The sequence below is a fragment of the Bubalus kerabau genome, chromosome 11 (genome assembly GCF_029407905.1).
Source record: "Bubalus kerabau isolate K-KA32 ecotype Philippines breed swamp buffalo chromosome 11, PCC_UOA_SB_1v2, whole genome shotgun sequence".
Classification (NCBI taxonomy): Eukaryota; Metazoa; Chordata; class Mammalia; order Artiodactyla; family Bovidae; genus Bubalus; species Bubalus kerabau.
Genome location: NC_073634.1, coordinates 64,827,329 through 64,854,634, shown reverse-complemented (window position 1 = coordinate 64,854,634; position 27,306 = coordinate 64,827,329). Strand labels below are relative to the sequence as shown.

Sequence of the window (27,306 nt, the reverse complement as noted above, 5' to 3'; positions counted from 1 at the left end):
AATGGCATTAAACTTAACAGAATATTACCTGCATTCTATTTAACAGCTAATGTTACCTGCAGTCTATTTAACAGCTAATGTTAAAACCAAATTATCCACAAAGCATAAATTAAGGTTTAAAAAAATGTTTAACTGCCTAATGTAGGTAATGTTTAAAGTTATATTCTGGGGACTTCCCTGGTGGTCTAGTGGTTGAGGCTCTGTGCTTGCACTGCAGGGGTTCACTCCCTGGGAGGGGAAATGATATCCCATACATGGTGCGGCCAAAAAGAAAAGACTGACTTAAAATTATATTCCAAAACAGATTGGTTATGAGGTGGGATTTTCCTATTCTATTTAAATATGAGAGAATTGTGCTTTACTTTCTAACATTTTCTATCTTTACACCCTTTTTTTTTTTTTTAAAATCATAACTCTCTTAGGCAAGCTGGGAAACATGCACATTTGTTTTCTGAATAGAAACAAAATATCTAGAATTAGAGTCCAAGTCATCTTCACTTGAATATATATTTATTTTAGAATGCAACACTAACAGCATGATGATAAACCGTCACAAACTTGTACCAAGAAGCACACAATCTTTAAAGTGTGTTGTTTTTCACAAGTAATTTAAGTATGGCATTATTATTATTTTGTACTAGAGTCAAAGACGACATTTAGATTCTTCAGCTTTGGGGCATTTAGTAACATCGAAATGATTGTCTAGTCAGGCAGAGGCAAGAAATTCAAATGCAGTTTCTTTCTCTTCTGCCAGTTCCTTTGCAGTAAGATCCATCTTCTCACGTGAGAAGTCATTAATAGGGAGACCTTCAACAACTTTCCAGGTCTTATCCTGTTTGAAAATAAATGCAAATTAAGAGATTTATGATTAAACCAGAAGTTGTTCCAGCAAGCAACAACTTAGTTTGAACTTAATTTAGAGGAGTATGTTTTAAAATGTGAATCTAAAGAAGCAAATCAAAATCCAGATCTTAATTAACAGATAATTCTGACAAAAACTCAACATTTGAATTTGAAACTGACTAAATCTAGAAAAAACATCTTTAAATGAGGTTTTAATTAGCAAATATAAAAAACTATTGACTTCAACACAGTTGTAATACAGAGCGACAATACTGAGAACCGTTGTTTCATTTAGAAGTAAGAGAATATTTATAGATACCCAATATGAGAGCCATAGTAACAAAAAGTGTCTAGTTGGGAGAGTTGAAACTTGCTTTCCAGATTAATTTCAATCTTTTAGTGACCTGAAGTTGTGCTTCACATGATTTTAAAGCTGAGAAAAATGTCTAATTTAGTAAAGGAACAACTTTCTAGACTACAATATACCCCTGTTAATAAAAACACACAACTGGTTTTCCATTAGGGGACAGAGGGTTAAAAAAAAAACCCCACAATACCTTACCTTGATTGTAACAGGGAACGAGTAAAGCAGATCATCAGGAATACCATAGGAGTTGCCATCGGAGATAATGCCCATGGACACAAACTCTCCCTGAAAAGAAGTAACAGTCAGTGTTTTATATTCACATGGTGATAAAGAATTCCTTTTCATAACCAAAGGACACATGAACTAACAAAATTATACCAGGTGATAGGTTCTTATTGATACTCTGTGCAAAAGTTCATTACTGTATAAAGAATCATCATCAGGTACTTAAGACAAAAGGGCAACTTCCATGGTTGCTAGCTCAGTCCACTCTTCCAATCTATGTGTGAAGTAAGCCAGAGAAACATAACCCTCATTTTATAAACGAGGAAGCTGGTGGCCCAATATAGGTTTTAAGAAGAAAAATAAAGCCACCTCTACTATGTTAGGTGCTTTCCACATTTCATCTCATTGACCTTAAAACCCTATGAGTTAAATGCCGTGTAAGAGATGACAAAACTGCTCAGAGAGGCTAAGCAACTTTCCCAAGGCTCCTCACCTAGTCAGCAGCTGAGCTGGGATATGAACCTAACTGGCCTGACTGCAAGGCCACATGTCTTTTTGTTTGTTTGATTTTTAACATTATAGCAGCAGAGGAAAAAATAAAAGAGTGGCCTGTGGAAGTCACTGAGTCCTCACCTCTGGGGTTCCAAACCAGATGTCTCTGACGTGGTCACAGATGGCCTTTGCAGCCGACATTGCACTGGACAGTTTTCGTGCCTTGATGACGGCAGCACCGCGCTGCTGCACAGTCTGGGTGTGCAGGCAGAGATAGCAGGGTTATTCCTGGGGTGAAAGGCTGAAACTACAGCTTACTGTGTCCCCTCCAAAATCACACAACTACCCCATGGTGGCCTTCTTAACCTCTTTCACTTAGAAGCACCAGTCTTTCTGAAAAGGGACAACTAAAGACCCATACAGAAAGCTGACCACACTTTATATGAAGAAATGGATCTCTATAAGATAGCTGGATGACTGGAAGGTATTTAGTTTTTTCCCACTCTATCAATCTTGACAGCCACACAATCAATCAGATTGGATTATGACTGCTTCAGTATGACTTCCAAAGAATATACATGCTCATCAAAGGCCTGCTGTCTTTGGGTTTCCTCCTGCCACCCACTGGGGGGAGACTCAGGTCAGTAATGTGTATCTCTCTCAAGAGTTCTCGATGCTTGGCTGTGAAGAGATCTCCTGGATTTTTCTCACCGTGATGAATTCTCCCTTGAGCCAGCTGTCATCTTTCAGAGCTTCATAAACACCAACTTCCTTTCCTTGCAGTTTCACTTTGGCATGGTTGACATCTGGATACTGAGTTGAGGAATGGTTTCCCCAGATGATGACATTCTTTACATCATCAGAAGTCACTCCAAGTTTAAGAGCAATCTAGTTCAACAAAAAACAAATACGTTACTTAGACAAATTTTTTTTGTTTTAAATTTCAAATTGTGATCTATTTGACAAATGTACTTAAGATAAAAACCTCTGAAACTTTAAGAGAACACAAGACTTATATTGATTTGTAAAAAAACAACAACAAAACAAACAAACCCCCCGCCCCCCCCCCATAGATTTTACTGTTTGGTAAGTTTCCCAAAAGAACTTAATAGTAGAGAAAGTATCTAAATACCTGATTGGTCAGAAACGCTTAGGTGACATCTCCAAATATTAACAACAAAACAAAGGTCATATTTATGTATTCAAGCAATATTAAACTTTGGTGTTTTATATTTGATTAAGCTACTATACAAATAAGTCATCCATAAACTGGAAGATGATCCTTACTTTTAAGCATTCTACTTCAATACTGTACCCTATAATGTTTAAGGCTCTTTCTCTTTACTACTAGGAATTCACTCCTAGTAGTAAAGATGCCGTGAAGGTTGTTGAAATGACAAGAATGGATTTAGAATATTACACATAAACTTGGTTGATAAAGCAGTGGCAAGGTTTGAGAGATTTACTTACAGTTTTGAAATCAGTTCTACTCAGGGTAAAAATGCTATCACACAGCATTGTATGCTATAGAGAAGTTTTTTGCAAAAGGAAGATTTCATTGTTATCTTAAGAAACTGCCACAGTCACCCGAACCGTTAGCAACCACCACGCTGATCAATCAGCAGCCATCAACATGAAGGCAAGACCCCTCAACCAGCAAAAATATTATGACCTGCTGAAGGCTCAGATGATGGTTAGCTTTTTTTTTTTTAAGCAACAAGGCCTTTTTTGAATTAAGATATGTATATATTGTATGTATATATTTTTTAGACATAATGTTTTTGCATACTTTACACACTACATACAAATAAAACTTATATGTACTAGGAAGCCAAAAAATTAATTGGCTGGCTTTATTCCTATACTTTACTTAGAAAGTGAAAGCGCTCAGTCATGTCCAACTCTTTGCGACCCCATAGACTATACAGTCCATGGAATTCTCCAGGCCAGAATACTGGAGTGAGTAGCTGTTCCCTTTTCCACGGGATCTTTCCAACCCAGGGATTGAACCCAGGTGTCCCACATTGCAGGTGGATTCTTTATCAGCTGAGCCACCTGGGAAGCCCAAGAATACTGGAGTGGGTAGCCTATCTCTTCTCCAGCAGACTTCTTGCCCCCAGGAATCGAACCAGGGTCTCCTGCATTGCAAGGTGATTCTTTACCAGCTGAGCTACTGTCCTCAAGCAGCACTGTTATATAATCCTTGAAAGTGAGTGAAGTCACTCAGTCGTGTCCGACTCTTTGCGACCCTATGGACTGTAGCCTACCAGGCTCATCCGTCCATGGGATTTTCCAGGCAAGAGTACTGGAGTGGGTTGTCATTTCCTTCTCCAGGGGATCTTCCTGACCCTGGGATCAAACAAGGGTCTCCCACATTGCAGGCAGACACTTTACCCTCTGTGCCACCAGGGAAGTCCTCAGGAAGCTGAGCTACTAGGGAATTCTAATACTTGCTTTCCCATAATTTCTTTCTAATTAGATAGCAGAATTTATAAGGATTTTAAAAGAGAAAGGTTTTAGGAAAAAATTTAAAAGCTGATGTGTTAGGGTTACACTGTGATTTTTCTTTCCTTTACGTTGCAGTAAGAATGAGAGGGGAAAAAAATAGTTGTGCCAGAATCCACAGCTTTTGCATACACAGATAATAGCAGCACCGCATCAAAGCTCTGGTTGTGTGTTCATCATATAGCAAAGAGAATACAGCCTGATATTTTAGCCCCAAACTTGAAACAACTCAAAAGTCCTTCAAGAATTGTTAAACACAGCATGGCTGTGAGCATAACTGACACCATCTTGGGCCCTTATAGTTCCTCCTATCCTTTAAAACTGACCTGAGAAGTGAATCACATCTAGGGCTTTATAGTTTATATTATACGGTTTAATAAACATTAGGATCAGGTAGCCAGCCTCTCTGCTCTGCTGGTCTCTAATGATGAAAACCTCCCTTGACATTCCTGGCACCCACGATACCAGTTATCCGTTCATAAATCTTAATTCAGAAATGTCCTGTTTCAAAGCACCTATACTCATGCCCGAGGGTAACTACTAAATTGTCCCTGTGGCTCCTCTGTGGTATGGTGTGCAGCTGCAAATGTTTCTGGGTCATTGTATCCCTGATCCCAATCCCACCCTGTGAGTAAGTTACCCTATAATAAACTGATTCATTGGTTATATGGAGCTGCCTGCCTTGTTTTTTGGTCTCAAGATGCCTTCTCAGTTTGGTGGGTACTTTTCATTCCTTCTGTCTTCTAAAACAACCTGTAGTACATTCATATAATTAAATAAATAAATGGAGTAACAATAAAAAGGAATGAACTACGGATACATGTAACAACTTGAATGGCTATTAAAAGCATTAAACTGAATCAAAAAAATGTCAAAAGGTTACTTACTGCAGGATTCTATTTTTAAAACATTCTTAAAATGACAAAAGCATAGAGTTGGAGAACAGATAAATGGTTTTCAGAGTTTAGGAAATGAGAGGGACTGTGTAACAATAAAAAGGCAACAGGAATAGGAGTTCTTTGTGGGCGCTGGTACAGTTTGTGGTTATAGTAATCTAATATATAATTGGATGACATAAGACCATTCATAAAGACATAAAAACTGTAGAAATCTGAGTAAAGCTATTTAACAGTGTTGCGTGTAGTTTAGTCAGTTTCCTAGTTTTGATAATGCTCTATATTATGTTAAATGTTATCACTGGGGGAGGAGGGTGGTGGGTACATGGGGTTCTCTGTACTATTTCTGCAACTTCTTCTAAGTCTAATTATTCCAAAATAAAAAGTAAAAAATGACAGCCAACCAACCAAAATGGTAAAAATGAAAAAAGCCATTACCTAAAATGTTTGCAATGCCTTGACTCATCTTCATGCTAATTTATTCAGTCAAGGAAGAAGCAAGTTGTGCTTACTTTCACTGACCCTTATAAGTTGAGACTTATTTTTTGAGTCCTAAAATAGATTTTAAAAATAACTTAAAATTTTGTTTTTGACATTTAAAATCACTTCTGATCTAATCCCTACGTCATTTAGAGTTCTGCAAAAACTAGGACTATTAACTACCATATCAGTCTTCACAAGTTAGTTGGGTGGTTGGTTTCTGGGGTACCAGGCTACTGATCTGCTTAGTGGTTGGGGCAGAGTGATGTGCTGTGCAATGAGTACCATTTTCTGTGTGTGCCATGGCCTGAAGGGACTTGCAAAGAACTATTCTTACTTATATTTAGCTGGCATCATTGAGAAAAAGGAAAATTATACTGGGGCAAGTGAGCCAAGATGTATATTATCAAGAATTTAGAAATCCTAACTCTGCTGAATGTCAACTCCAAAGTACAGTGAGGACAAATTGCCTGTAGGCCTCTCCTTCCTACAGGAGGCTCTCCTGACTTCCTGTGTCCTGTTTGCCCATTTCCTCTTGTTCTTTAGATCTCTTGAGCTAATCAGCTTCTCTCTGGATAGCAAAGGCCTGTACTTTGCACCCAGCATATGTGATTTCTGAATATCATGCATGTCAGAGCTAAACTACCATGTACCCAGGATAGTAAGCAGCTCCTTGCTCCTTCAGACATTTTCATGCCTGTCACACAGACCTGTTGAACAGCTTTTGATTCATTCTCCAGCTCTAGTTAATTTTCTTCTCTGTGATACTACCTAACTGGTTTCATTGACAAATTACCTTGCCAGCCAGCAGACAACATACGTAGCTCTGGTTTGCAAATACACAGGGGAATTTTGCAGGTGATAAACAGTCACTAGGCAGCGAGGCCCTCTGATTTCTAAAACAAATTATGTAAGTAAGACTAGGATTCTTGCCTGGAAAATCCTATGGACAGAGGAGCCTGGTAGGCTGCAGTCCATGGGGTCGCTAAGAGTTGGACACGACTGAGCGACTTCACTTTCACGCATTAGAGAAGGAAATGGCAACCCACTCCAGTGTTCTTGCCTGGAGAATCCCAGGGATGGGGGAGCCTGGTGGGCTGCTGTCTGTGGGGCTGCACAGAGTCGGACACGACTGAAGCAACTTAGCAGCAGCAGCAGCAGCATGATTCATTCAGGGAGAAGGCAATGGCAACCCACTCCAGTACTCTTGCCTGGAAATCCCATGGATGGAGGAGCCTGATGGGCTGCAGTCCATGGGGTTGCTAAGAGTGGGACACGACTGAGTGACTTCACTTTCACTTTTCCTTTCATGCATTGGAGAAGGAAATGGCAACCTACTCCAGTGTTCTTGCCTGGAGAATCCCAGGGACAGGAGAGCCTGGTGGGCTGCCGTCTATGGGGTTGCACAGAGTCGGACACGACCAAAGCGACTTAGCAGCAGCAGCAGCAGTATTCATTCATGTAAGAAAAATTAATCTTTGGGTCTGTTACTTTTTTCACTGGATTAACAGCCTCTTCAGGAGCAAGAAACAGCTCCTTCAAAAACTTCCTAACAGCTGTCACTGTGCCAGACCAGCATGCTGAAACATGGGCCAAAGTTTGTGGCTTTCTTCCCTCTTTCCTCACTCAGACTTTCACCCCGCAAGGAAAACTGTTGCAGGCACTGGGACAAAGCATCCTTTTGCTGTGCATCTGAAAGCAGTTTTCCACTGCCTGCCTCCACTAAGGCCTCAGGTCAAACAGCACAGGTGGAAATTTGTTGGTGTTGTCATCATTCTACTGTCTTCTCCCTGTTGCAACGCAGTGAATCACCATCTGGTAATCCAAAGTCCATAGATGCAACACCTGTGGTACCACCTTTTCTTTCATAACTGCTCTGGGTGTGCACGTGAAGTTGCTTCAGTCATGTCTGACTTTTTGTGATCCACTGGACTGTGGCCCATCAGGCTCTTCTGCCCGTGGGATTCTCCAGGCAAGAATACTGGAGTGACTTGCCATGCCCTCCTCCAGAGATATTCCTGACCCAGGGATCGAACCCTTGTCTCTTGCGTCTCCTGCGTTGGCAGGCGGGTTCTTTACCACTAGCACCCTCTGGGAAGCCCCATAACTGCTCTACAGTACCCCAGTCTCCAGCCTCCAGTCATTCAAACCAACTCCCAGTTCTTCCCAGCCACTGAATGCTGGCTAAATAATAAGAAAAAAGACCCAGCCCACAGCCCAAAGCCTCTCAGGAAATATTTGTAATTTTAGCTTGTTATCCAAATACTTTCTAAATTAACTGAGATATTTCTGAAGTGTGACTCTTCTCAAAATTTAGTTATATATCTCTTCATCATCATCATCAGTAGTAATTACAGCAGCCAACCTTTACTGAGTTTTTACTATGTGACAGGCATCAAGATAAGGTCTTAACATAGATCTTATCTCATTTAGTGCATATTAACTACCATCTGAGATAGATAACAATTATTATCCCATTTTACAGCTTGAATACACTTTCTCAGGGTCACAGAGCTAGTGAATGGACTTAAGTCACTTGATTGCATTCCCAGGTGAAGCTACTGGTAAAGAACCTCCCTGCCAATACAGGAGATGTTAAGAGACACGGGTTTGATCCCTAGATCAGAAGATCCCTTGGAGAAGGGGATGGCAATCCACTCCAGTATTCTTGCCTAGAGAATCCCATGGTCAGAGGAGCTTGATGGGCTACAGTCCACAGGGTCCCAAAGAGTCAGACACGACTGAAGTGACTTAGCATGCATGCACCCTACCATTATGTAAGAACACATGAGGGTGTGGAGTTAGGCAGACTCTTTTACTGACTAGCTGTGTGACTTTAAGCAGGTCCCCTGACCTTTTTAGGCTTCAGAATTCTTATCTGTTTAACAGGAGATAATAACAGAGATCTCATATGGTTACTATGAGAAATAAATGACAAATTAAATGTAAAACATTCAGTTTAGTGTAGAAACTTAAATGTAAATTCTTTTTTCCTTCACTGGGCCCTCCAGAGCTGAAAGACTATCAGCTCTCAGTTTAAAGCAGTGGTTTGTTAGCCAGACAATAATAAGGAAGGTATGCGGTTAAAGCAGAGTTTGTCGTATTTTGCAGAAGCAGAATCCTTAAGAGAAATTGTACCATGCACTGGACAAGCCTGAGTTAAGAACTAGACTGTGAATTTCAGAAAGCTTCTGTTCTAAGGAGACTGGGAGAAAGGTGAACTTAGGCCTCCTAGGTCTTCATGTGGAAACAAAGAATAGATCTCAGTAATTAATGATTTCAAAAAGAACAAAGAATACAAGAACAAAAAACTGTTATTAGGCAAGAGAAGTAACCACAGCGAACGTAACAAATCAGTTGTAAAGACTCCTTGTTCTGTCCTGTTTCAAAGTAACGATCAACCAGAAGCACATTCTTGAGCTGTTTTGTAGCATCCAAAACCCCTTACGCACTCAGTCACCAGATTAACTGGAGCCTAAGGAATGAGACTTTGCTGACCCTTGTGATTTCACTCAATAGGTACCTGGATTTTGTCAACCTAGAGTGAACTTTGCCTCATTTTAATGCTAAAACCTCTACCCCAAGGACTGCCATTTTTGAACATGCAAGTCATGTATGTTTGAGCGTGCTGTACTATGCAACTGCATCTAGAACCCCAGCTTTACATGGAAGATTATACTCACTCATGAATAAGCATATTGTTGTTGTTTAGTGGCTAAATCCTGTCCTACTCTTTGTGACCCCCCATGGCCTGTAGCACATCAGACTTTCCCGTCCTTCACTATCTCAGAGTTTGCTCAAACTCTTGTCCATTGAGTAAGTGATGCTATCCATCTCATACTCTGTCGCCCCCTTCTCCTGTCCTCAATCTTTCCCAGCATCAGGGTCTTTTCCAATGAGTTGGCTATTCACATTAGGTGGCCAAAGTATTGGAGCTGCAGCTTCAGCATCAGTCTTTCCGGTGAATATTCAAGGTTGATTTCCTTTAGGATTGACTGGTTTGATCTCCTTGCAGTCCAAGGAACTCTCAGGTCTTCTCCAGCACCACAATTCAGAAGCATTAATTCTCCAGTGCTCAGCTTTCTTTATGTTCTAACTCTTGGATCCGTACAAGACTACTGGAAAAACCATAGCCTTTACTATACAGACCTTTGTGGGCAAAGTGTTGTCTCTACTTTTTAACACACTGTCAAGGTTTGTCACAGCTTTTCCTCCCAGGAGCAAGTGTCTTTTAATTTCCTGGCTGTAGTCACTGTCCACAGTGAATTTGGAGCCCAAGAAAATAAAATCTGCCACTATTTCCACTTTTTCTGCATCTGTTTGCCATGAAGTGATAGGGCCAGATGCCAAGATCTTAGTTTTTTGAATGTTTTAAGTCAGCTTTTCCACTCTCCTTTCACCCTCATCAAGAGGCTCTTTGATTCCTCTTCCCTTTCTGTCATAAGGGTGGTGTAATCTGCATATCTGAGGTTATTGATATCTCTCCCTGAAATCTTGATTCCAGCTTGTGCTTCATGCAGCCCAGCATTTCGCATGATGCATTTTTACTTTGCATATAAATAAGCAGGGTGACAATATACAGCCTTGATGTGCCCAATTTGGAACAGTCCATGGTTCCATGTCAGGTTGTAACTGTTGCTTCTTGACCTGCATATAGGTTTTGCAGGAGGAAGGTAAGGTGGTCTGGTATTCCCATCTCTTTCAGAATTTTCCACAGTTTGTAGTGATCCACACAGTCAAAGGCTTTAGTGTAGTCAATGAAGCAGAAGTAGATGTTCTTCTGGAACACTCTAGCTTTCTCTATGATCCAACAGATGCTGGCAATTTGACCTCTGGTTCCTCTGTCTTTTCAAAATCCAGCAAGTACATCTGGAAGTTCTCGGTTCATATACTGTTGAAGCCTAGTTTGAAGGATTTTGAGTGTTACTCTGCTAGCATGTGAAATGAATGCAACTGTGCGGTAGTTTGAACATTCTTGGCATTACCTTTCTTTGGGGTTGGAATGAAAACTGACCTTTTCCAGTCCTGTGGCCACTGCTGAGTTTTCCAAATTTGCTGGCATATTGAGTGCAGCACTTTCACAGCATCATTTTTTAGGATTTGAAATAGCTCAGCTGAAATTCCATCACCTCTACTAGCTTTGCCCATAGTGATGCTTCCTAAGGCCTACCTGACTTCACGCTCCAGGATGTCTGGCACTAGGGGAGTGATCATACCATCATGGTTATCTGGGTTGTGAAGATCGTTTTTGTACAGTTCTTCTGTGTATTCTTGCCACCTCTTCTTAATATCTTCTGCTTCTGTTAGGTCCATACCATACCATTTCATGCCCAGCTTTGCATGAAATATTCCCTTGGTATCTCTAATTTTCTTGAAGAGATCTCTAGTCTTTCCCATTCTATTGTTTTCCCTCTATTTCTTTGCCTTGCTGACTTAAAATAGGCTTTCTTATCTCTCCTTGCTATTCTCTGGAATTCTGTATTCAGATGGGTATATCTTTCCTTTTCTCCTCTGCCTTAAGCTTCTCTTTTATTCTCAGCTATTTGTAAGGCTTCCTCAGACAGCCATTTTTCCTTTTTGCATTTCTTTTTCTTGGGGATGGTTTTGATCACCGCCTCCTGCACAATGCTAGGAACCTCCATCCATAGTTCTTCAGGCATTCTGTCCATCAGATCTAATTCCATGAATCTATTAGTCTCTTCCACTGTATAATCGTAAGGGATTTGATTTAGGTCATACCTGAATGGCCTAGTGGTTTTCCCTACGTTCTTCAGTTTAAGTCTGAATTTGGCAATAAGGAGTTCATGATCTGAGCCATAGTTAGCTCCCAGTCTTGCTTTTGCTGACTGTATAGAGCTTTTCCATCTTCGGCTACAAAGAATATAATCAGTCCTATTGTGGTACTGACTATCTGGTGATGTCTATAGTGTAGTTGTCTCTTATGCTGTTGAAACAGGGTGCTTGCTATGACCAGCACATTCTCCTGGAAAACTCTGTCAGCCTTTGCCCTGCTTCACATTTTATACTCCAAGGCCAAATTTGCCTGTTACTCTTGGTATCTTCTAGACTTCTTACTTTTGCATTCCAGTTCCCTATGATGAAAAGGACATCTTGTTTTGGTGTTAGTTCTAGAAGCTCTTGTAGGTCTTCACAGTACCATTCAACTTCAGCTTCTTTAGCATTAGTGACTGGGGCATAGACTTGGATTACTGTGGTACTGAATGGTTTGCCTTGGAAACGAACCAAGATCATCCTGTTGTTTTTGAGATTGCGCCTAAGTACTGCATTTTGGACTCTTGACTACGAGGGCTACTCCATTGCTTCTAAGGGATTGTTGCCCACTATTAGTTATAGTTCACTGATAACTAAAATGTTGATGTTCACTCCTGCCATCTTGTTTGTGACCACTTCCAATTTACCTTGATTCATGGACCATCAGAGGGCAGAGAGAATGGAAACCACAATCACAGAAAACTAACCAGGAAGATTACATGGACCACAACCTTGCCTAACTCAATGAAACTATGAGCCAGGGCGTGTAGGGCCACCCAAGATGGACAGGTCATGGTAGAGAGTTCTGACAAAATATGATCCACTGGAGAAGGCAATGGCAAACCACTCGGCATTCTTGCCTTGAGAACCCCATGAACAGTACGAAAAGCAAAAAGAAAAAAATATGATACTGAAAGATGAACTCCTGCCTCCAGCTGTACCCCCTGCCACCCAGGTCATTAGGTGTCCAACATGCTACTGGAGAAGAGTGGAGAAATAGCTCCAGAAGGAATAAGGAGGCTAAGCCACAGTAGAAATAATGCCCAGTTGTGGATGCATCTGGTAAAGTCTGATGCTATAAAGAACAATATTGCATAGGAACATGGAATGTTAGGTCCATGAATCAAGGTAAATTGGAAGTAGAATATGAGAAGGCTATAAAAATGAAAATGAAATTAAATATAAAATTTAAATCAATTTGATTGCTTATCTGAGTGAAAAAAGCAGAACCACATGAAACACACAAAATTCAAACCTTTGTTTTTATAATTTCCTATGTACCTGACAAAAATAATTGTGTACCATTATGTGAATTATCTACACTAATGACTAATTTTTAACCACTGTACTAAGAGGACATTAGCAGTGACGTGATTAAAGTAAGGAAATGGAATATAATGGTGAAAATTAAGTACAAAGTTCAGCTGCTTGAAGAGATTAGATTTAAAGATGTCCTAACAAACTGGAATAGCTATCTACTAAAACAAAACAAGAAAAAAAGTACAAACTAAGATTCAGTTACTTTAAAGGTGAGAAGAAAGGTTTAAAGTTGAACATTTGTTAAGATTTGAAAATGCATCTTTCTTACCTGAGCTTTAGCTCGGTTGTGATCCAAACGAGTCAAGCAACTGAAGTTCTCCTTGGGGATGGATGGTGCCGACTTGGAGGCAGTCAGGCAGTTGGTATTGGCTGGATTTCCCACCACAATAACCTAGGACGTACAGGAGGCACAGCAGAGCTTCAGATCGTACACTGATTTAAGTAAACCAACTTATCAATAGGATATGACTGATGTAACATGTGGCCTTTTAATCAAGTTTGTGTGAGCTAAATATGTATAGTTATTACCCCAGTTTCTAGATTCTAGGAGGTTTCTATCCTTCCTTCTTATATATATATTTTTCCTCTTGTTAGTATTTGATGTGACTCCTGAAAACATTTACTAAAACCACCATTATAATATACAAGTCATTGTGTTTTCTGTTAAAATAGAGATAGCATTTATTTTCTTGCCATAAAAAACTAGTAACCAAAAAGCTCTATCTCAGGGTTCGAGTCAATCATAAAAATTTCCCATCTCATAAAAGTAGCCCAAGAAAGAAATTCTTCTTTGAGGAGTTTACTTTAGGGCAGTGATTTGCCCTTACGAGTGAAAAGTGTTTCTCATTCTTGCCTAATCCTAAGAATTAACTGGGATAGTTGCCAAAATACCAGGTCCCACCCCTTCATACTCATTGAATCTATCTTTAGGAGAAAGCACTTCAGGCTTTTTTTCTTTTTGAAAGGGGGATACAGTGAATTACAATATAGCATAGCAAAAGGAATACATGAATTTTTTTACAAGTCTTAAAAAGCTTTAATAAAATGATTTTAAAAACTTACTGTAAAATTATATCAAACTTACAGAAAGCTATAAGCATCTTACAAAGACTAACTCCCACATCCCCTCTACCTAGATTCTCCAATTTGCCCCATCTCTCACGCGCACACACACACACACAGCCCTTGGTCTTTTTTGCGTCTGTCTGTGAGCAAGCTGCAGATATGATACTCCAATATCCCTAGCTACTCTAGTGTAGGTGTGTATTTCCCCCTAGAAAGACACTTTTGGCTGAGATGCAATTAATCTGCAAGTAGCACGATAACTCCAAGAAGCCTTGTAATTTTTTTACTAAGAGACCTGGGGACTTCTCCATTTATTTCTATTATTTTCTGTTAATGATTACAGAAAATAAAAGTTAACTACTTGAAATAAAGTCTGCACAGAGCAGAAATTCAGGTGTCTATGAAGTATTATAACATTATAAATGGCAACATTAGAAAATCTTGTAAAATTTTCTTTTAGCTTTCTTTGAATTCAGGATTGGGAGAAAGAAGTGTATTAAAATCAGTAAAACCTCTAACCAGCAAAACTTTTTGCCGTGACAGTTAATTAAGTTCTAGGTAGGAAGGTAGTAGTGTTAGTCATTTAGTCGTGTCCAACTGTTTGGGATCCCATAGACAGTAGCCCACCAGGCTCCTCTATCCATGGGATTCTCCAGGCAAGAATACTGGAGTGGATTGCCATTCTCTTCTCCACAGGATCTTCCCGACCCAGAGAGCGAACCCGGGACTCCCGTGTTGCAGGCAGATTCTTTACTGTTTGAGCTACAGGGAAGACCTTCAGGTGTCGCTGGTGGTTCAGCTGGTAAAGAACTGCTGCCTGCAATATGGGAGACCTGGGTTCAATCCCTGGGTTGGGAAGATGCTCTGGAGAAGGGAACAGCTACCCACTCTAGCATTCTGGCTGGAGAATTCCATGAACTGTATAGCCCATGGGGTCACAGATTCCGACACGATTGAGTAACTTTCAGTCCCTTAAGTTCTAGGTAACTGATACTTAATTGGTAAAAGGAAGCTTTCTGTAACAGTAAGATAAATTTAAAACCAAATAGGTTGAACACCCAGAAGTCGTAACTGACTCAACTCCTCAAGAGACAAGTATATCAAAATTCCTCTGGATTGAGGAAATCTGAGCACTCAGAAACCACCACTTCCTGTCACTGAGAACAAACACAGCTTACAGCCATCTTCCTTCACAACCACACACAAATCCAAATGTCTGAATAAAAAGTCCTGTACAGCTAAAAGAGCACCAGAAGGTTCTGTGCCTTTTCTACAGGTTTAGAAACTAATATTAAATCTCCATGTCATAGTCACAGGCAAAATATTTTTGAGCCCCTCAGAATATAGATTTCTACACTATATGGACAAAGTCCAGAAAGGGAGGACTAATCGCGCAAAACCCTATGCCTGTATTAACTGACCATTGCACAGAACTGGGGAAAAAAGAAAGCAAATTATCTCATTTTTACTTAAATGCTGAAAGTAGAAGTTTCAAATGCTGATAGTGAAAAACCGTGTAAAATATTCTGTTGGTCACCTTAACTGACTTCTTGGCATATTTGTCCAAGGCTGCACCCTGGCATTTGAAGATTTTCACATTTGCTTTGAGTAAATCTTTCCTCTCCATGCCATCCCTTCTTGGCATGGAGCCCACAAGAATGGCCACATCCAGGTCTTTGAAGGCAATCTCTTCTTTATCTGTTGCGATGACATCTGTGAACATGGCAATAAATATGCAGAGCTACTTAAACACCGAAGTCTGAGGTTTTTTCATACTGAATCTACCCAGTAACTCTTCCACTTTGCAGCAAATGTTTACTTTTACAAATCACAGTGATCAAAGTTTAAAGGGCCTAAGAAAAGAAAGGCAATATATTAATTCAACAACCATAACATAAGCATAAATGTCAATACATTTATTTTGCTTATCTTAATTTCAAAACTCTGTAGCTTTCATCTTTTATTATGATGCAAGGTATAATATCGGAGAAGGCAATGGCACCCCACTCCAGTACTCTTGCCTGGAAAGTCCCATGGATGGAGAAGCCTGGAGGGCTGCAGTCCATGGGGGTCGCTGAAGGTCAGACACGACTGAGCGACTTCACTTTCACTTTTCACTTTCATGCATTGGAGAAGGAAATGGCAACCCACTCCGGTGTTCTTGCCTGGAGAATCCCAGGGACGGGTCATCCTGGTGGGCTGCCATCTATGGGGTCGCACAGGGTCGGACACGACTGAAGTGACTCAGCAGCAGCAAGGTATAATATACTTTTCAAAGCAACATTAATTATTCACATTAATTACCACTGATAACACAAAAGAGAAGCTAACTCACCTAACCTTTAAGTTACAATTACTTTAAGTTTTAAGCTATCACCCAAATTAAAATCATGCTTCTTGAGGACTTTTTTTCTGTAAGGAGTAACATTGAGAGATTTATTTTGTCACAATTAATTTTAACATTTTATGTGCCATGTTGTGCTTAGTTGCTCAGTTGTGTCCAACTCTTTGTGGCCCATGGACTGTAGCCCGCCAGGCTCCTCTGTTCATGGGCATTCTCCAGGCAAGAATACTGAAGTGGGTTCCCATGCTCTCCTCCAGGGGATCTTCCCAACCCAGGTATTGAACCCAGGTCTCCCGCATTGCAGGGATATTTAAGCCACCAGGGAAACCCAAACATTTTATAGATGAAGACAATGAAATTTAAAGAGATTAATTAGCTACATGTCAAAGAGGAGTGGGACTGTCATTCAAGTCCAGACTGTTTCAGAGTTCAACCACTATGCTGCAGTCCAACAAAACATATGCCACTTAATATTTTTTGATTAAAGAACATACAGTTGACCCTTGAACAACATAGGTTTGAACTGTGCATGTCCAGCTTATATGTGGATTTTTTTTTCCCATAGTAAATAGTACAGTAAGGTACAGTCTGAGGTTGGGTGGACCCGCAGATACAGAGGAAGTGTAAACAGAGGGCCAACTATAAATCGTACTTGAATTTTCCACTGCTGGGAAGGTTGGCACCCCTAAGCCCTGAGTTGTTAAAGCATCAGCTGTATATCATTGCTCTCTTTTGCTGACTGTATTAAAAAGGCCATGACCAATGCTATAGACTGGATGTACTCCCATAAAATTATATGTTGAAACCTAATTCCCAGTGTGATGGTATTAGGAAGTAGGGCCTTTGGGAAAAGATTAGGTCATGGGCGGAGAAGCCCTCACGAATAAGATTAGTGCCTTATAAAGGAGGCTCAGAGAGCTCCCTCACCCCTTTTGCCATGTGAGGATGACAGTGAGATGTCTGTCTATAAAGCAGGAATTGGGCTCTCACCAGACATCCAAGCTATTGGCTTTTTGATTACTGACTTCCCAACCTCCAGAACCATTAGAAATAATTTGTTTATAAACCTATAAACTCTACGGTATTTTTGTTATAGCAGCCCCAAAATAATAAGACAATCAGAATATACTGCTGTCACTGATAAATGTTTAGATCAGAAACTTGTGTCAATCAGGCTGCTACTGCTGCTGTTGCTAAGTCTCTTCAGTCATGTCCGACTCTGTGCAACCCCACAGACAGCAGCCCACTAGGCTCTGCCGCCCCTGGGATTCTCCAGGCAAGAACACTGGAGTGGGTTGCCATTTCCTTCTCCAATGCATGAAAGTGAAAAGTGAAAGTGAAGTCACTCAGCTGAGTCCGACTCTAGCGACCCCATGGACTGCAGCCTACCAGGCTTCTCCGTCCATGGGATTTTCCAGGCAAGAGTACTGGAGTGGGGTGCCATTGCCTTCTCTGTAATCAGGCTGCTGTAAGTCCCGAAATAAGTATACATAAAAGCACCAGTTGGAGAAAAATATAATCCATCTTCTTCCCAGTCATGCAGCCTTATCTACTGAACCTTTATATTCATAGCTGACCAAGGTCAAGCTGACTGTAACCTGGGTACACAAGAGTCAGCAGAGGGAACTCAGCGGAGAAGGGAATAAAAAGAAAAAAGCATCATAGGAAGCTGAAACAGTGGGTGAGGAAAAAGAACAGCTTGGACAGGGTAATGCATTCTCTTACATAACTTTGCAATCAAATGACTCAGGTGGCAGAGCAGCCCTTCCAGTGATTGTTTATTGAACAGACACATGAATTCTGAGCATGGTTTCTCTTGGGAGTCTATATATTTTTGATTTGTGCAAGTTCTTTGAGAGTATTATTCTTACCCTCCCTTTCCCAAAAAAGATAATAATGAAGGTAGAGCTGAAGAAAAACATTCAAATTAGTTTACAGCTTGACCTAATATTTTAATGAATCTTTCAATCAAATTTAAGACTTCTGTCTTGACATTTGTTAATTATTTATTTATTCATTCTTGGTATATATACATCTTACCAAGTTGTAGTAGTGCAAAAATAAAAAAACTTTTAATGAAATAATTTCTAATTGAAAGGCCAGTTAATAAAGCTCTAAAATCTACTGTTTTAAAGATATAAAATACTATAAAATCCCTTTCTCCTCCACTCCCCAGCTCACCTTTCAGGAGGGGAAGGGCACAGTCTTGCAGCTCCATCAGGACACCATCCAGGACACCCATCATGGGAGTGATATCCAACAGCACGAGAATGATAGGCTGCCAGATAAACAGCAAGGACAGCATCTGTCAGTGTTGGTTATGTCATTTAGTCACAGAAAAAGTCCTTTCGCAGAGTTTTTGCTAATTGGTGTGTATGTGTGTGTAATTCCCATTAATTAATCATAATTATTTTAGGAAGTCAGGTGTCTAACAGCAGGCTACTCTACGAAAAAGTAATACTATAAAACCAGCAATAGTTTGCTAACAGACACATTATGAAGAATCACCTTTACTGAATTTTAAAGGAGTACATGGAAGAAATACCAAATTGAAGTGACATGCCACACCATGCTTTTGTTGTTGATGGCTGTGTATCCAATTTTAGTTCATAGAAAGCTAAGCACAGTATCTTGCATGAAGGAAGAACTTGATATCCATGGGTAAGGACAATGGATAGATGATTATCATAGAAAAGGATTTTAGTATACATTAATCAGACCTGCTAGAGTAGAGGGAGGTAGTTTCTTTCTCCAGGGGATCTTCCCGACCCAGGGATGGAACCCAGGTCTCCTCTACTGAAGGCAGATTCTTTACTGACTGAGCTACCAGGGAATAGAGGGTACTTGCTTCAAACTTGGAAACTGATTTGCCTCTTTAACTCTTCTGGGTCTAAAGCCCATTTATGAACAAGAAAGTGCTTATTCAGCAACTTTCTCTCCCATATGACTCTCCATAAGTTACTGTCATTATGACATTTGTTGGCAGCACCAAGTCAACTTAACAGTACATGGAAGAGTTATAATTTGCAAAGCGTTTTCAGTGCCCAGAGGGGTACATGGAACCTGCCAGATTCCATTTATAGCTGTGTGTCTTGGACATTTATTGGAATTATTCATTCCTTTAAAAATTTATTTGCAAGTAAATAGAAGGTTTTACTGAAAATGTTCTTACTTTTACTTAGGATTTATTGACACTTGCCCCTACCTGGTCTTTACCGAAGACAGATCCATTTCCAACACTGTATAGCAGCGAATATGCAATTTGACCAGCTGCTCCAGTCACAAGGACTCGGATTGGTTCAGACTGTAATGAAAGAGACCCATTAACATCTTATTAAAAAAAGGCTACTCTACCCTAAAGAAGTTCAATATTTTCTCTACAGTAAGACAACCACATACTTTAAAAGCTAATGTAAATTTTTAAAGACCATTCGCATCTGGCTTAGTAGAAGATATTCGTTCCAGACTTGTCCCAGTAAACACAGCATGCACAAAGCAACCAAGTGACTTCTGGGACATGTGTCTTTTAGCACATATATGTGGTGTTAGTTAACTCTCCCTGCTATCTTCGATTTACTTACAAAATCTTATCCATCTCTTTTAGGATATTTTACCACTAAAAATAGTCCTAACAATTTTGATGTGCATTATATGATGATATGAACCCCGGTGGCTACTAGAACCTTATAAATCCTCTTATGCAAATCCTCCACACCCTTCTGTTCACAAGAACCCTTCACACCAGGAAGAGGAACAGAGGTTAAAACTTTCCATTTACAAAGAACCAGAAAGTTTATTAATCATGATTCAAGTCCTTGGGGGAAGAAAAATGAGTCTATATTTTTTATTTAAGAAAAAAAAAGAAAAAAAAAAGGATTAAAACACATTTTATCTGGATTATAATCTGGATTGTAATAAATTTTAGCATTAAGTAACAAACAACAGTAGCAATGGGTAGTCACAGCTGACAACCTGATACCAAGGGAAAATTAATATTAAAGGGGAGGGAGAGGAAAAAGTACAAAGAACATATAATAGAAGGGTGTCATAGACCTTGGATAAAATCTGAACATATGGCTGAAAAGTATATATATCTAGTTCAAAGTGATGACCCTGAGTTATTAGAAATAAGTTAAATTAACCTCAGAGAATTAAAGGAGAGAAATATTTCTATTAAAAAGAGTTGAACAAAAATCCCTGGAAACTTAAATGGGTACATTTAGATGGAAAAATTCAGTCAAGGGAATTGTTCTCTTCTTGGACAATGCTAGGTAAATGTACTTCCTCTCTGTAAGTGGTAAATGCGTCACCTCATTTGTTACCCACATGAGAGAAGTGGCTGAACTGACTGGGGATAGAAGCATTAGGTTTCTTTATATTAAGAATTCCCTCTTCAAGAGGGGTCAGCTCTTAGCAGTTTGGTATCTACAGAATTCAGACGGGGGGAAAAAAACTTCTCAGGACAGTGTCAATGTTGTAGAGAAATGAATCTGAACACTGCAGACTATGTATGTGTTTCCTCCTCAGAGATACCCAGAGTGAGTGGAGAAAAAGGGAAAAAACTATGGCGTTTCTTCCTGACCTTCTGGGTCTCTTCCCTATACTTTTCACCAACTTCCCCCATGCTTTCTTATCTAAATAAACAAAATATGATAACTCCTCAAATAATTCAGTTTAAAACAATACATATTTATGTTCCCAATAGGCTTTAGGTTGATAAAGAACACTATGTGTTATTCTATATATTTATTTTCTATCACACGGCCTTTACACGTTTTAAATTCTGTCATTTCCCTCTCTTTCCTTGAAGTATAGTACATGATAGTAGAAATGATTGCGTCTCCCTCTTTAGAATGCAAACTCTTTAAGGATAGGGGCTTTGTCTATTTTATTTACTGTTGTATCCCAGCTGCCTAGAACAATGCCTGGCATGTAGTTAGAGCTCATCAAACATTTGCTGAAGGAGTAGGTGGATCTTGTAAAATTACTACCAAAAGCTTTGGAATGTAAAAGAATTGTTTGGAAGCAAACCCAATATGCTTTAAAGAATTATTTTATATATTTGCGCTGAGAAGATTGAAAATAGTGACAATAGTTCCAGGTATGGTTAGCAAAATTATTTAGCTCAGTAGTTCTAATCAAAGTGTTTTATTACGTACCTCATACATAATACATGCCGGAGAATCCATTAGTGAACCATATGTAAGAAACAAGAAGATAAGGCAATTTTTTAAAAGAGGAGGCTAGAGATGCAGTAGTGATGATGAAGAGATGGCTGCTAGAGCCAGACTTTCTGGTTCAAATCTCGATTCCTCAACTCAGCTGTGTGTCCTTAGGCAAGTTAAGTACTGTTTCTCTAAGGTTAAGATAGAGTTAATAGCTACCTAACAAGGCACTAAGGATTGAGACAGTTAACACACAAAGTAGTAAGACTAGTATGTGGCAAGCACTCTAATAATAGGTCTCTGTCACCACAGATTTTCCCTCTAAGGACTCTTGTAGCTTATGTATATTTTCCACTACACTGTGGAACTCCTGTAAGAATAGTCTGCCTTTGACTCAAATTTGCACTCCCATATAGCATTCAAAAAGGATATGTTGAATGAAGGAAAGCAAGGGTTAAGAGAAATATGAACACATGCTACTTCAATGAAAGCAACCTAGGATAAGAAATGAGGGTAAAGTGACTACTACTATGACGTATAAAACTTAATCTCCCAGAAAACAGGTAGATGGTTAGAATAATGCAGTCAATTTTAGGCATTAATTTTAGCTACTTAAAAAAAAAAAAGTTTTCCAAGTATCACAGTCCCTAGTAAGGGATTGTGGGCAACTAATAAATAGCCATTAATCCTATCTCAGCAGTTTCCTTCCTGTGTATCACTGAGCAAATTATTTTCACAGGTAGGTAATTCCATCTCATTATAAGTAGTGTGAAGCCTAGTGTCTGAGTCTCTGATGATGAAACAGAAAAGCAAGCGCAGTATTTGGTTCTGCCTGCTCTTTGCATCATTGCAGTTGAAAAGCAGGAGGGTGGGAGATGCCCACTGACTTTTCACAATGTTACAGTGCGGAGAGAGGTTACTATTCTTTGCTTAGATATCTGGGCAGTCTGCCAACATTCAAAGAAGGGATGTCTTTGCTCTTAGCAGGGTATTAATGACCTTCCTGCAGATGAGGGCTCTGTCCTGCGCATGTGTTCAAGTCTTTCATTTGTAAAGGTTGAATTTAAGTGTTCCTTCTGTTATTCTACGGAAAGATCCATATATTCCATTTTACTTTCTTATTTATACATATTTCTGTAATATAAAAGACACATAAACAGTATTCAGATTCTTTCACAGTTTATTCTTGCTGTCATTCCCAATGGATACAAGGAAAGAATCCCCTCCTTTAAAAAAAAAAAACAGAAACACAAAAACCTGATTTTTAACAGCTTACACAAGATGGGTCTTTACTAATGCAGTGATTGTTTACACACCCTCCTGAGGAGGCAAGGCAATTGAGTCATCTGAGAATTTGCTATCAAGTTTCAGCAAACTGACAGGAGGATTCTTCCTCATGGACATTATTTGGTGTTCCAGTGACCTTCCAGGGGTCTGGGCTGCCTTGATCTACCATGCAGAAAAACAAAGAAAGAATGGGGCCCAGGATCTTTGTTTGACCTTGGGAAGATCATTTGACCTAACCATATTTTTGAAGATTAGAGGAAATAATTTCCAAATTCCCTTCCAATTCTAGAAATATAATATTCTCATTGTAAAACTGTCAAGTAATATAAATGCTGATATATGAACTTGCATCTTCATCCAGAACTTCAGCAACTAAAAATAAAATTTCAGAATGACTTACCTGTGTAAATGACAATATGGTAAAATGGAAAGAGTGTGAGATCCTTGGAGGCAAACCCGTGTGACCTTGAGAAAATCACATTTGCTTTGGGTTTCAGTAAACTCAATTTTAAGATGGTCAAGATGTTTTTTAAAAGGTTCCATCCAGTTTTAAAATTATGAAGTCTGAGGTTCTCTGATAATAAGTACCTCTGCTTTCTTGCTAAGGTTATTAGGTCAGAAACCACTGAATCCATCGTTCAAATAACTAATTATGTTATCTGACAAAATAAGTAGGGAACCTAGGTTTATCACTGAAAATTGGACGCTGTTGCCACTGGCTCCTTTTCAAAGGTGGAAGGAGTTATCCCCTTGCCCTTAAAACATGTCTTTTCAGGTTCTGGAAATATTCCAATTCCTTCAAATATTTTCCCATTCATTTTAGTATTTTGAAATAATGGAGGAAAACCATTCTCAACTATAAACACGAGTACTGAAGCAATTTCTCTCAGGTTGGTATCAAATGTCACCTTCAACCATGCTGATTATTCATACGTCAGCGTTCCCTCACCCCCACCCTCTTCCTTCTTCCTTTCAACAGAGACAAGATATGGAGATCTTGGTGTTCAGATCTTCATGACAAGATGGTTACATTGTATAACATTTAAAAGTGCTGGTTCTAGAATTCTTAACATACAGATTAGTAAAAAACACCGGCACAAATTATCTGTCTAGGGGCGCCGTCACTGTAACATGTACTGGCACAGAAGGAGATCAATGAACAGGTTTTAAATCACATGTCGTGAAATTAGACATGGCGGAAACACTTCTCCCGAAAAGGCAGGTTGTAATCCCGAGCATCTGGTAAGCACTACCTTTGCATTGAGGGCCTTCAGCTTTCAAAAGCTTTGTGACAAAAGCCCTTAAAAACACTGTGGGCTTAAGAGGAGAAAAGAGGTTAAGGTCCAACACTCCGCATTTCAAACCTTATCGGCCTCATCAATCCCCCAGAGAGTGCTTGGGAGAAATCCCCGCTTCGTATTTTGTACCCCCAACATGCAGAAGGGCTGAGATCTCGCCTCTCCAAGGACAGTGATTTCTCTAAAGTCCTTCTGAGAACCTCAGCTGGAAATAAACTCTTTGCCAACAACTAACTAGGTCACTGCGACAGTCTCCAGAAGATGAATCGAGACTTTCCAAAGGGCGCGAAGGACAATTCCTTGGACAGCCTTCCACCAACAGTCCTTCAAGAGCAAGAAACACCACAGAGGGGCTCGAAGGCCGTAGATGAGCAGCATGCAGGGGCCCACACTCACCATGATTGGGAAGGGCGCGGACACTTGCTGCACTTGCCGAATCAGCCTCAGACAGTCGGGTCACCTCTATCGTGGAACCGACTCGGAAAGGGCGAGCGGTGTTAGAAAAGAAAAAACTCGGCTCCCGACCGCGGGGCCCTCTGGGAACTGTAGTTTAAGCTGCCCTGATTCCGGTGCAATCTCCAATGCAATTCCTTCAAGTGTTAGAACTACACTTCCCGAGCTCAGAGTTTCTTCTCATGCTCTGCTCCCTGCGCTCTTCCCCGATTGCAAAGTAGTCCCCGAGGGCGGGCCGTTGTGATTGGAGGATTGCGACAAGCGGACGATTTGGGCTCCAGAGAAAAGGACCTGCCGGATGGCGCCCAGCAATTGGCGGGAGGGGAGGCGCGTGTAACTCGAGGGAGGAGAGACGGACCCCTTAGCTACAACACCCTCCCCACCGCTACGGAGACTTTATCCTCCCCGCAAGGGTATATGTGGGAGGTAAAGAGCTCTTCCGCTGCGTAAAGCGAAGTCGACCCGGAAATAAAATCTTTTTAAAAACTCTTCACAATCTGCTGGGGCGGGAGGAATGTGACTAGTTGGGAAGACTGGACGGCTTCGCAGGTTGCTAAGCGACGAGGCGGGAGAGCGCGCGCATGCTGGAGCCGCTGAAGAGTTCATAAGGGATGCGTGGTGCGGCATCTCTGAGACAGCAGCGAACGCGTCGCGTCCTCCAGGGTCCTTCTTCTCTAACCAGAGGACCCTCGCTCTCGTAGTGTACCGTGGCGTGGTGAGGGGTTTGCGGGGACGCCTTGTCAGAGGCGGCTGGGGGCTGCGTATCTTCCACACTTCAGGAGACAGGTGAGTCCCAGCCCGAGGCTAGACCCTAGGGTCTGGTTTGCGGTTGTACGCCGTCTCGCGTTACCTTTATGGACCCAGGTACAACTCTTCTGCTCGGCAGTACCTGTCTCCGCGCACTGTTAGGGAGAAGGTATTGTGGAGGGCCCTGAAGTTCGTGCCATGCCCCTGCTGTAAGATACAGCTTTTTTCAAGATACGTGAAAAATAACTGAGCTTCTGCTTTTTGGGAAATGAGCCCGTCCCTTCCTGGTGTGCACAGTCTTTTTCTCTTAAGTCCTCCGGGAATGTTGTTACTTTTGTCCGTTCTATTTTGGAAACTCGATGCTCTTTAAACCATCTTGAGCTTTAAATTATGCGAAAGTGCATAATTGTTTGCAGGTTGTTGCAATCAACAACCTCTGATTGTTAATTGGGGGTCTCAGCTGGTAAAACAACTTAACGAGGTTTTCGTTTGAAATTAATGCTGCCCAAGAAAATTGTGCTCTCTGAAAGCTTGTTGCATGTGGTATTAAGATGTAATGCTCTAGAATAGCATGTGTGTGAAATAAATATCAATATTAGATGACATTGGTTTAACTTCTGATTGCATTGCTAATTAAATGCTAAGAGGTATCTTTCAATTTTACTCTGTTCATTGGTAATTGAATGCAAGTGGTATGTTTCAGTTTTTCTTTCCTCAGTTTTGGAGGGTTTGCTATTATGGAAAAGAAATAGAATCTTACTTTCTAATTTGAGCTATCAATAGTGTTTATCATAGCTTAATGACTCTGGTTCCTAAGTAACTATTCACCTGGTTTTCAGACAACTATTTCCTGGTTTTCTCTGTCATTGGTTGCTCCTTCTCAGTGTTCTTTGCGAATTCTTTTTCCGCCTCTATCTCTTAACCTTGGAGTACCTGTATTCTGTCTGCACTTAATTCCTTAGTGATCTAATTCAGGAATTGCTAGTTTGAAAATGCCGCCTCTGTGTCATACATTCTCAAGTTTGTGTCTAGTCCTGAATTCCAGACCCTAGTGTCCGCTGCCTTGTTATTTGTCTTTAGAGAACTTGAGTTTCTAATATGCATCGTTTTCACTATTCTACAGTGTTTTGTACTGAGAAATTGTATGTAGAAGTAAAACACTACATCCTTTGGTACAGATAATAATAATATGACCTATAATTTCTCCAATTCTAAGATGTTGGTTATGGATGGGATTATGAGGTTTCAAATAGTAGAGTAGTGGAGAGTATGGATTGGTTAAATGAAGACTGTTGTAATAAACTGGCCAGGAGAGCATAGAGCAAGAATTCTAGGGTGTGGCATTCTGTTGGGACCTGCTGCTGCTGCTAAGTCACTTCAGTTGTGTCCGAGACTCTGTGCGACCCCATCGACGGCAGCCCACCAGGCTCCCCTGTCCCTGAGATTCTCCAGATATTAGTAATACACAGTTGCTGCCTTTTTAGAGCTCCCAGTTTAGCAGGGAACACAGATGTGTAAACCAATAATGACACCATGGTGTGACCTGGTTAGTAGTAGTTAGGTAGCAAGGTAGTCACTCAGGGTTGCCACAGTTTCACAAAAGAGATGCTGTCTGAATGAGAACAAACAGATGTTTCTTCCAGGCAGTGAGGGTAGAGGAGGTAGAACCACATTTGCAGCGTTGCAGGTAGTGTTTTGGCATTTAACATCTTGCAAACATGAAGACCTACAAGACCTTCTAGAACTAATACTCAAAAAAGATGTCCTCTTCATTATAAGGGACTGGAATGCAAAAGTAAGAAGTCAAGGAACATCTGGAGTAACAGGCAAATTTGACCTTGGAGTACAAAATGTGAAGCAGGGCAAACGCTAACAGAGTTTTGCCAAGAAAACCCACTGGTCATAACAAACACCCTCTGCCAACAACAGAAGAGAAGACTCTACACATGGACATCACCAGATGATATATACTGAAGTCAGATTGATTATATTCTTTGCAGCCAAAGATGGAGACGCTCTATACGGTCAGCAAAAATAAGACCGGGAG

At 40.4% G+C, this 27,306-nt stretch overlaps 2 protein-coding genes and 1 long non-coding RNA gene across 3 annotated transcripts in view; 1 reads left to right on the top strand and 2 right to left on the bottom strand.

Annotated features, from left to right (window-relative positions):
* Positions 1–493: 493 nt before the first annotated feature.
* On the bottom strand, positions 494–24,843 carry MDH1 (malate dehydrogenase 1). The gene is made up of 9 exons (XM_055540446.1): positions 24,456–24,843; positions 19,515–19,613; positions 18,491–18,587; positions 15,503–15,678; positions 13,169–13,291; positions 2,639–2,815; positions 2,069–2,182; positions 1,406–1,495; positions 494–832 (listed from the first exon to the last, which is right to left on the bottom strand). Exons 1-9 carry the CDS (start codon positions 24,456–24,458, stop codon positions 707–709), a joined length of 1,005 nt encoding a protein of 334 aa, XP_055396421.1. The 5' UTR covers positions 24,459–24,843; the 3' UTR covers positions 494–706.
* LOC129623231 (uncharacterized) lies at positions 22,637–24,447 on the bottom strand. Its single transcript, XR_008700416.1, has 2 exons — positions 23,162–24,447; positions 22,637–22,923 (listed from the first exon to the last, which is right to left on the bottom strand). It is a non-coding gene; the product is annotated as an uncharacterized LOC129623231 (long non-coding RNA).
* Positions 24,844–25,123: 280 nt separating the features above from the next.
* WDPCP (WD repeat containing planar cell polarity effector) overlaps positions 25,124–27,306 on the top strand; it is a 282,688-nt gene continuing 280,505 nt past the window's right edge. Inside the window, exons 1-2 of the mRNA XM_055541743.1 lie at positions 25,124–25,130; positions 25,195–25,298. Of these exons, the coding sequence (XP_055397718.1) occupies positions 25,124–25,130; positions 25,195–25,298 (111 nt within the window). The remainder of the gene's footprint in view (positions 25,131–25,194; positions 25,299–27,306) is intronic.